Raw genomic sequence first — 10,857 nt, forward strand, 5'->3', positions numbered from 1 at the left:
GCTCAGAGGACCTTCGCTGGCTGTCTCCCTCTCCCTCGCTGCGTGCTGGTCCCAGTGCCCTGTGCCGCTTCCTCCACGCCACCTCCTCTTCCTCTTCCCCTGGGATGCGTCAAGACTGTCCCTGACTCTCTTCTGTATCTCTGTCTGTTCCCTTGTGGTACCATCCAGTCACATTAAATATAAATGCCCTTTGTCCTCTGAGAACTGCAGACTTGATGTCTCCAGCCCAGACTGCAGGCCCCTAGGTCTGGCAGTCTTCTTCCATCTCTGGGATGTGGGCTAGGCCTTCCAACTCCACATGCCCTGAGCTGAATGCTTCATCTTCCCCTACAGACCTGTTCCACCTGTGGTTTGTGGCACCTCCACCCTTCCAGTTAGTTTTTAGGCCAAAAGCTTTGGAAATTGTCTTCTTGACTCCTTATTTCTCTCATACTCTACGTCAACCCTGTCAGCAAGTTCTGTTGGTTTCATTCTCAAACATATCTAGAAGCTAACCATTTCTCATGACCAAACCTGCTGCTGTCCTGGTTCAAGCCACTGTCATTTCCTGCTAGTGTTCTTCCTGCCACCTCCTAACCGGTCCCCTCAGTTCTTCCTTAGCCCCTCGGCGCGTAGCCAGAGCGACTCTGTTTTCTCAGTCAGCTCAGCCCTCCAGAGCCTTCCAGCTCACCCAGAGTCCAGCCAGTGCTGTGAGGGGCTGCACTGCCCGGGGTGGGCTGATCTGGTAATTCAGGACCTCACCTCCTGCTCCTGTCTGCCTCCCTTGTTTCCTCTCTGCTGTTCCACAAACACACCAAGCTCAGTTCTGCCACAGGTCTCTGTCCCTGCTCTCCTTCTGCCTGGAACACTCTTCCAAGGGTCTGCCTGACTCACTTCCTCGGTGCCTTAAGTCTCTGCCCGGATGTCATCTTCCCAGGAGGCTCCCTGACCAGCCTGTTTAAAAGGCGTGTCTGCCTTGTCCGTTTCACTCTGTGTCACCGTGACTTGCTTCAGTGTTTCCTCTGCATGTTTGTGGGCTGTGTGTCCCCTGTTTTGATATGTTAGGTTCAGTGCTGATCAGCAGGACCCAGAACGGTTCCTGGCACTTGGTAAGCACTTGATAAATATTGTTGAATGGATGGACAAGAGTGTGGGGTGCTTCGTGAGCTCTTACTCCTCACACATGAGGCAGGGAAAGAGCTGTTGTAGATCTGGAGAGACGCAGAGCGGCAGCCTGTCGGGCACAGGTGACATCGTGCGCCAGTGTGCAGCATCTGGAAGAACCTGGGGCTGTAGGGCCAGGGCGTGGCCAGGGAGAGGGAGGACGCAGACTGGCTGGAGAGTGGAAGGGCCTGTGTCTGCTGTCCCAAGGAGTCTGGGCTTAATTAAGACCAAATGTAGGATCTTAGTGAAAAAAATATTTTGAAAGGTAGGCTCAGAGCCCGCCCTGGTGGCCTGGTGGTTAAAGTTCGGCACGCTCTGCCTCGGCAACCCGGGTTGGGTTCCTGGGTGCAGAACCACACGCTCCTCTGTGAGTAGCCACGCTGTGGCAGCGGCTCACAGGAGAATGAGAAGGACTCACAACTCGGATATACAACTGTGTACTGAGGCTTTAGGGAGGGGAAAAAAAGATCTTAGCTCAGGGCAAAACTTTCCCAGCAATAAAAAAGTAAAAAGAAAGGAAGGCTCAGTAACTATTTGTTAAGCTGTTAGAATAAACAATCATTGAGTTCAGAGTCCTATTTTAAGAGATCGCCTTGCCTGTGCTTTACACACAGTGAAATAAAATGGTGGTATACACAATTTTTGCATTATTTTGAAAACTGTTAGATAAATAGGGCATTTGAAAATGCTTTCTCTGTGCTGGGCTTTCTGCTGGAAGCTTTCTCTACGATTCTTGCGATAATCTGCCTCGTGAGTCTGATTCTTTTCTGTAAGTAAGGGGTTTGTTTTAGAATATTGAAATTTTATTATTTGTGATATCTTGTTTAAAGGCTTCCTTAGGAGGATATTTACTTACTCTTCCATGTGGAAACTGCTTGAGAATACTATTAGGCTAGCTGTTCATATTTCTGAGGTGCAGAATCATTAAAGTAAGCACTGTTGCTTTACTTTGAAAGAAGACGAAAGAATACATTTATTGATAATTTCACTTATTTCTCTTTTTCTGTTTCTGTTTTTTCCCTATTCTGAAAGTGAAACAATCATGGGTAATGAAAAACCAAAGCAGATGATGTCTATAAATCAAATTTAAACTGTCAGGATGTTTCTGAACAGTCACCGGGTTGAAAATAATAAGTTCAGGTAACATTTTAATGCTCACAAAGACTGGTTCAGAAGCCAGTTGTATTAAGCCCGTCAGAGAGGAGGAGGATGAGACAGTGGTGGGTGGGGCAGACGGCCTTCTCGCTCCCTGTCACCCTTCCTCCTCTCTTGGGCGTCTCCAGAATCCAGTGAATGCCCTTTAGGAGTGAAGGGCAGACTCTCCACCCTGTCACTTCTTGGAGAAAATGGGATCGTGGTTGGTAGTGACGCCTGTGTACTGAGGCTGGTCTGTGGTGGGCACAGCTGGGGGCTGGGGACGGGCTTCGTTGTGGTTTGTTTTGTAATCTGTTCTTGTGTTTTCAAGCATAGAATAGCATGCTGTCGGTGTAGGGGGCCAGGAGGCTGCAAAGTGGGGCTGTCTCCTTTCGTTCCTTTGTGTAACAGAACTTTTCCACTGAAGTTTTGTGTGAAGTTTTGTGTTGAGATGAGAAGGTTTTCCTTGCTGAGTTACTGTGACACTTTGTGTTTGATTTCCTGTTTGTGACGTGCGCCCTGGCTGGTGCCTGTCAGAATGTGTTCTGTCCCTTTTCCCCAAAGGGACTTTAAATGGAGAAGTGCTTCCTCTAGTTCCCACTGCCTTGGAAGTCGTGCTTTTACAGCCGCGTTTGTTTTGCATATTGGAGATGGTGGGTCATCTGACCTCCATTGGCCCCGGGGCAGGATTCCCTTTACCCAGCTGGAGTTTGTTTATATTGTGAGCTGCTGTACTCTGCTGCCTTCCTGGGGATGTGTTCTGGGGTGGGGTGTGAGGGCACGTCCTGAGAGCTTGTTAGCACATTCCGCAGTACATCCAGAGAAGGGTTACTGGAATACCGGGAGGTCTTGGGGTGGCTGAAGGAAATGGCATTGTGTGACTTGAGAAGACTGATTAGGGAGCACGGAAGGGCATTTTGGTGGAAGAGGGTGGGCAGTAGTGCCAAGTGGCAAAACCAGGGCCAGTGGGGGGGGATTCAGCTCAGCACAGCGGAGAGCTGTCCGTCCAACCAGGTGGGGTCGGAGTTCTCCGTCACCACAGGGGGCAGTGTGTCCAGTGCTTAGAGTGTGGTGGTGCGCGTACTGCGGGGTTTGAGTGCCTCTACTCTGCTTGTTGGCTGTGTGACTGGCAGGTTGCCTCATCTCACTGGGCCTCTAATCCCCATCAGCAAGTGGGGTAATGGTGTCTACCTCATGCCACCGTTGGGAAAATCCATGGGTTGATCCATGGCAATGCTTATGACAGCGCCAGGCAGACAAGCAGCGTCATCCTGCATTCCATTAAATGACTGTCAGTGACGTTCTAGATGAGGTTCTGCATTCAGGGCCACGTTACCCAGGGGGCTTCCAGCTGATTGACTTCTCTATTCTTTAAGTTCCCAGGGATTTTGCTGGTTTCCTTTGCTGTCTTTTTGCAGCAGCCGCTGCCAGTTGGGGTTGTTGTATGTGCAGGGTTGGCTGCAGAGCCGTGCACCCCTTCCCTGGCGCCTCGTCTTGGCTGGTGTACAGGCCCGCCCGGGCAGGGCTCGGAGCTGTCCACGTTTGGGCCAGGTTGTCCTCTCCTGTGGGGCCAGCCTGTGCGCTGTGGGAGGTTTAGCAGCAGGCCTGGTGCAGCCAGTGGGTGCCAGGAACACCCCTCCCCGGTCTGATGGTCAGAAATGTCTCCAGGCGTTGCCGAATGCCCTCTGGAGGGCAGAATCGCCCGGTTGAGAACCGGTACACTAGGGGGAAGCATGAGGAGATTACTAAGGTTCAAGAACTTACTAGAAATTATTAGTTATTCTCGTTTGTGATTCTTGAATTACTTTCAGGGATCCTTTTTCCTTTCCTTTCCCCCCTCTATTCCAGAGTCCAGTAAATCAAACCTCTGTTGGCTATTGGGCCCCTTGTTCACCCACAGACATTTGTCGAGGACCCACGGCTTACCGTGCACTGGGCCGATAGATGGGGAGGGGAGGCAGATGGCGGGGGGTGGGCGGGCCTGCCCTGCCCGGTCCTGTGTGGTGTGGGTGGGTGCTGGGTCCCCCCAGGGTGTTGTGAGGACTAAACGAGAGAGTGCCCACTGCAGATGCCCGCCCCGTGCTGGGCGCTGCCCGTACGTTGCCTCCCTAGTGTCCTCAGAGACCCTGCGATGTGCCTGGCACTGTTCTTTCACAGATGAGGGAACTGTGGTCCGGAGGGTGAGAGGGTCTGCCGCCTGCTCAGGTCTCGAAGCAAGTAGGTGGTCGGGGGGTGCAAGCCCCCTTTGGACTGTCCCTGCTCTAGCGTAGTGGGGCAGAGGTCAGGGTTCAGGTGGGGAAGGGTTTGGAATGCTGTGTCAGGAAAACAGGATTTTAGGTCAGTGTTTCTTTATCTTTTTAAAAGCTGGTCGTCTTCTTGTTTTCTTGCTCTTACCTCATATTCCTGGCAGGCAGGACGATTTCACAGAGCCTGGCTTTCTGCAGTGCCTTTTTTTTTTTTTTTGAGGAAGACTAGCCCTGAGCTAACTACTGCCAATCCTCCTCTTTCTGCTGAAGAAGACTGGCCCTGAGCTAACATCCATGCCCATCTTCCTCTACTTTGTACGTGGGACACCTACCACAGCATGGCATGCCAGGCGGTGCCATGTCCATACCCGGGATCCGAACTGGTGAACCCCGGGCCGCCGAGAAGCGGAACGTGCGAACTTAACCGCTGCGCCACCAGGCTGGCCCCCCTGCACTGCCTTTTAACAGGAGCTACGTTCCTCCTCCGTCCCACTCTGGGAGGTACCCTCTTCCCGTGAGAGGCTCTGCTGGGTGGTGGGAGTCTGGGAAGGAGTCACACAGGGCCAGAATGAAGGTGTGTGATGGGCGTCAGGCTCGGGCCACCCAGGGGCAGCAGAGGCCTCATCAGTGGGACATGTCAGCCGGGCAGCTCTCTGCTCTGACCAGCCTTCCCACAGGACTAGTCACCTTAGGCCATGTCCATGCAGGGACCTTTCTAGCCTGGAGGCTGGAGTTCTTCTGCAAATAGAGCTTACATTCAGAGGGTGAGCCAGAATGGCAGCATGAGAGAAACAAGAATAGTTTGCCTAGTTAGGGATGTGCAGGAAAAGTTAGCAATTCTGTGCTGTTGCCAGGCCCCAGACCCACTGATTCTGTCACATATGTGTGGCCTGCGCACATGTGGATGGAACCACCGTAGCTGCGGTGTCCAGCAGGGGCCAGACCTGAGAGCTTGACCTGTTGCCTGGCCTGGCACCGGAGGCTTGGGCCTTTCTCCAGGGTTTCCTCTGTCGTGAGTGTGTGGGAAGGAAGGTGCTTGCTGGTGGAGGCGTTAGAGCAGAGGTCCAGGACGACAGGTGTGTGTTCGGAGGCAGAGGGGCGGGGTGGGCAGTTACTGTGCAGGCGAGTGAGTCGAGATCGAGGGTTGTTCCTCCTTCAGTCCTAAAGAGTCTGGTGAGTTTACTGGCTCACGTCTGAATTTTGGAACCCAAAGCAAGGCTTGGACGTAGGGTGAGCGCTGAGCTTGTTTCTGGGGAAGGCCTGGCCCGTACTGCCGCTCTGTTCTTCTGTTCTGCACAGCAGCTGTCAGGAGGTAAGTGTTAAAATGTTAGTACATTTGGACCATCTGGCTCTCCGCTCACTCCCTCGTCCAGGTGGAGTACATTAAGAAAACAGAGTCAGCGTGTGCCGTCAGCGAGGGTGAAGGCCCTCCTTCCGCTTCCTTCCCGTCGTCTGGGCTCAGTTCAGCTGTCACCTCTTCAGTGAGGCCTCCTCCATCACTTCTATTGTATTGCCCTGTTTTTAAAAGTTCAACTTTGAGATATGATTTACATACAATAAAAGAAGCCCATTTTAAGTGTACAGTTTCGAGAGATTTGACACATTCCTATATCCATGTAATCACCACCAGTTAAGATACAGAACATGCCATCACCTGCAGAAGGTCCCCTTTGATTCCCAGTGATTATTAAGGCAAAACAGCTAACGATCCAGTGTTACTTTGGCCTTGGATTTCTGTGACGAGTCAGCGTGTCAGTGTGTGCAGTGTGTTCTGGCCTCCTGGTCGCTGACGAGCTTCTGCCTTGCCCAGAGGGGGCACGCGGAGCAGCACTGCTTCAGGTCCTCACTGGGTTACGACCGAGGAAACGTGCAGTTTGTGACCCGGGAAGATCAGCAGGAGGCGCACTTCGCTGATAGCGTTAATTTTGCTGCGATGGTTCTCGTGGAGGTTGAAGGGCGTTGTTCCCACTCGCTTGGTGAGGGTGGGAGTTCTGTTGTGGGCGGGTTCCTGGAACAGCGTGGGAGGACGATTCCGTCAAAGGAAACCCTGCTTTGTGTCTTCTAGAATGTCGTTCTCTCAGGAGGCTCGACGATGTTCAGGGACTTTGGACGTCGACTACAGAGAGATCTGAAAAGGGTGGTGGATGCCAGACTGAAGCTCAGTGAGGAGCTCAGCGGGGGCAGAATAAAGGTAGGAGGCTGGCCGGGCCGTGAGGAGGTGGCGTTTCTGCGCCCGGCTGGCTCGGCTGACCCTCCCTGGCGCGAGGCTGAAGGAGCTCACTTTGTGGGTAGTGGGGAGTAACAATGAGCAGGATCGCTCCCAGCCACACTGTGAGGTGGCTTTCCGAGGTGTGTGGCCTGATCTCGCAGGCCTGGGGATGCAGCAGCAGGTGTGCGCTCTCGCTGACCCGCGTTTCCAGCGGCTGCTTTTGTGCTGTAAGGGATCAGGCGTGTAGTGTGGCGCCCACTGTCCCAAGGAGATGGGATTGTTTATGGTGAGAGTCTTCACTGTCCTTTGGAAATGTTCTCCTTAAACTACACTAACCGATATGAGCAGGGAGTTACAGTGTGTTCCTGGCTGGTGATCCAGCTGGGCTTGTAAGGGAGATGGCGCGTTGGGGTGGGGTGTGAGGAGCAGCGTGTGTCCTCACCTGGGGAATCACACAGTTGGCAGATGTAGTTTCTTGTAGTATTTTGGGGACACTTACTGTTATTTGGCGTTATCTCTACAATGCTGAACATCTAGTTAGTTTAGTAAAAAGATCAGTTGGGTTAGGTGCTTAGACTTTTGAGTCTTTCAGTGCCTCTAGTTGTGAAAGGCCCCCCTCGGTGATGCGCCTTGTTCTCTGCACGGCCCGGGGTGGGGCCGGGGGTATTGGCATTGGGAGCGGCTGGGAACCTCCCTTCAGAGGTGGTGTGTGGCTGATGCCCCACAAAGGGGTGTTGGGGGGATGGGCCAGGATGGGGGCCCGTGTTCCCAGCGTTTCGCTGGGCTGCCCTCTGTGCGCTGACAGTGATGGCCATGGACATGCATCTGCACCGCTGAGTGACACACGTTCCTCTCTTTGCAGCCCAAGCCTGTGGAGGTTCAGGTGATAACGCATCACATGCAGCGCTACGCCGTGTGGTTCGGAGGCTCCATGCTTGCCTCGACCGTAAGTCCTTTTCTGGGTTGTTCTGGACCTTCATTTCTGCGTTCTCTGTTGAGTCTGAATAAACATTGTCTTATGAAGGTTAAATAGTGTGTGTTCTGATTGTGTATGGCTCTAGACGGTCACACATTTAATTCTGTGAGATATAAATATTTTAGTGATCATTTAAATTGCATGGTTAATTCGTACATATCCTGGCTAATTAGGGGTTACAGAGAATATAGATAAGTGAAATCCAAAAATAACCTAAAACATCTTGCATTAATCATTAATGCCGGTGACTTTTCCAAGTAATTATTACTTTTCCTCCTCAAATTTGTGGATAGCTAACGAAGTGCTAAATTAGGGCCAGCACATAGTTGGTCCTAAATGAAGGCTGAATAAATTTTTAAAAAATGAAGTAAAGTCTCATTTAGTAGTTCAGTCCTTCGAAGAGGTCAGAATCTTACAACAGAAGTCAGGAGAAAGAGTGGAGGTTTTGGATAAGGAGAGTTTCTCGTTTGCCCAATAGTTGACTTCACTTTGTTTCCTTTCTGGAATGTTCACCTGTCCCTTCTCCTCGTCGCCTCCCTCAGCCGGAGTTCTTCCAGGTCTGTCACACCAAGAAGGACTATGAGGAGTATGGCCCCAGCATCTGCCGCCACAACCCCGTCTTTGGAGTCATGTCCTAGTGTTTGCCTGACATCCTCACCCGGTCGTGTCCTGCTGGTGAGCAAGTGTCCTTCAGAGCCCGGAGAAGACCGCAGCTCCTGTAAATAGTGGCATCTGGTGTTGGTGTCGAGAAGCGTGCTTGTGTCGCCGAGTGCATGAGGCACCACCGAGTCAGTTCAGTCAAAGCCATTTATGTGCCCACGTTCGATGCCCATTCCTTCTTCCCCCACTCCCCTCCTGTTGCCCTGCTCTCTCTCCTCCTCGCCTCCTGAGCTTCTAGCTGACAAATATAATTCTGAAGGAATTCAACTGCGACTTTGAAAACTGTTAGGAAAAATCCCTAGAACACGGCGCAAAATAGATCCCCCCGGAAGGAATATGGGGCTGTGAACCCTCTTCCTCCCAGCCTATTTTTGTAAATAAAATGTTATAGACTTGAAATACAAATTGATGTTTATATTTCCTATCATTTTGTATTTTATGGTATTTGGTACAACTGGCTGATACTAAGCACGAACAGATATCGGTGTCCGGAGTGCTGTCATAAAACGTTTGTAATCGTGAGGCATGTTCTGATGTGTTTGTAGGCAAAGAAAACAGAGCAAACTTTTTTGCCACGTTTGCTAGAACATGATTACACTTTACTGGAGTGACATGAAGTTTAAACACTAAACAGTATTGTATGAGAATTATTACAGATAATGTATCTTTTGTTTTCTTGTTTGAACTTTCTGGAACTGTTTTATAGAAGATGTTGGTTTGCTGTTGGTGAGTGTTGGATGAAATGCCACCTTGCACATAATAATAAAAGCAGTGAGACTCTTTATACGGACTTCCTGGTGTGGTGTGCTGGCCTTTGGATTTTGTGCCTTGTGCCTGTACTTCTTTTAAAGAATATTGAAATTTATTTCACAGTGGATGACTGCATGATTAATACCAAGTTTGTGGAAGGAAATTTCCTAAAACGGTGTGGACTGCCTGTCCTGCAGTGACAACTCCGTCACTGGAAGTGGTGTGGCTGACCATGTGAGAGGTTTGGGGGGACGGGGTAGGGGTGGGGTGCTCCTGATGATTTCCCACGTCCTTCTTAGAAATTCAGAATTTGTTACTTTAAGCTTTCAGTAACTACTCTGACATTTGCCATGTAGATTGCTGGCTTGAAAGGTAATTCACTAAATTGAGAGATTTAGTTTTATTCCATTCTTCATATAATACTTGTTACTTTTTAAACTGTTATGTCTATGGTATTTCTTCTAAGTCATAAGTATGTTTTATTCTCTGAAATTCTGCCTTCATAAAGAAATATTTGGTTCTGTTATTTAAGTTTAGAAACAAGTGTAGGAATAATAAATTCTCCCCTCAGTATCGTGAAATCGGGGTTTCCCACACTGTAGGTGATCCCTGCCCCTTTCTCCTGATTGTGAGTGACCCCAGCCCTGCCATCTCCCCACTGGAGGGTCTCAGACCACTTGTTATTCCTCTGTCCAGACTGACTATTTCTCTGCTCTCCCTCTGGCGTTTGCTCATTCTCAGGATCGCTGGACTCTTGGTTTCTCATGGTCTTCCAGCTACTTGATCCAGGCAACAAGTTCTGGCCCCGGCCTGTCTGCCTTCAGGCACAGCCGTGCATCCTACACGTGGTACAAGAGTAACCTCTCCCAACACCGCTTTCATCTTCTTCCTGTTCTCTTCAGGAACCGTGGTTCCAGCCTGGGGCCAATCTCGCTTTGTGCCACCTTCCCATTTGGCCCTTTGCCTCACCGACCTGAATGTGCTTTGTGTTTTCTGACAATGAATGCACCATTTCTGCTGCTGTGCTCTGCGATTCCACTTTCTTTTTTTAACTTGGTCAGGTGCTTTGTCAGCAGGTGCATTTCCCCTAAACTCCTAGAATAATGTGCTCCTCGTTTGTCGGTACTGGTAACAGGCTTCAGAGGCGATGTGCTCACTTCCCGTTTTGGGCAGCTCTTCAGATGACCCTGTGTCAGGGTCCAGTCTTACCAACATTGGCCAAACTAGAACTAATATAACCCGTTCTTGGACCAGATTGCTTCTAAAACTTCCATTGTCCTTGTTTAGGACAAGATTATCTTTGAGATTGTACTTATGTTTGTCAACCTACAAGATCTCGATCAGAGCATTTTGTTTTAAGCATAAAAATTTATGTAACAAAATGACACAGTAGAACGTGACCGGTATGGTGCAGGGGCTCCTGCCTCTGGCTGGGGCCCGTCCCAGCTCAAGTGAATCAGAAGGGGGCCCATGGGAAACAGGGAAGGCACCTGTAGTGGGGGCTGAAAACCCTGGTGAGCAGAAGGAAGGGCTTTGAATGGAAAGATCTGAATCTTGAGTTCTGGCTGTTCCTCAAGAAAATGATGTCTTCACCTCTGTTTCCTTGTCTGAGAATTGCATTGGCCCTATTGCTGTTAGTAGATTGGAGTTATTATAATTTTTTGTTTTCTCAGTAAACCTGCCAGATTATGTAGAAATGAGTTGTGATTCTGCAATGTGCATTGGTTACTCTATATGGA

At 50.2% G+C, this 10,857-nt stretch overlaps 1 protein-coding gene across 3 annotated transcripts in view; it reads left to right on the forward strand.

Annotated features, from left to right (window-relative positions):
• Nucleotides 1–9,152, forward strand: part of ACTR3B (actin related protein 3B) — an 80,931-nt gene extending 71,779 nt beyond the window's left edge. For all 3 annotated transcript variants that reach the window (XM_046669959.1, XM_046669960.1, XM_046669961.1), the window contains 3 exons: nucleotides 6,589–6,714; nucleotides 7,595–7,678; nucleotides 8,251–9,152. In XM_046669959.1, the coding sequence (XP_046525915.1) occupies nucleotides 6,589–6,714; nucleotides 7,595–7,678; nucleotides 8,251–8,346 (306 nt within the window). In that variant the 3' untranslated portion in view covers nucleotides 8,347–9,152. The remainder of the gene's footprint in view (nucleotides 1–6,588; nucleotides 6,715–7,594; nucleotides 7,679–8,250) is intronic.
• The last annotated feature ends 1,705 nt before the right edge of the window (nucleotides 9,153–10,857 follow it).

Source organism: Equus quagga, chromosome 8 (genome assembly GCF_021613505.1).
Source record: "Equus quagga isolate Etosha38 chromosome 8, UCLA_HA_Equagga_1.0, whole genome shotgun sequence".
Classification (NCBI taxonomy): Eukaryota; Metazoa; Chordata; class Mammalia; order Perissodactyla; family Equidae; genus Equus; species Equus quagga.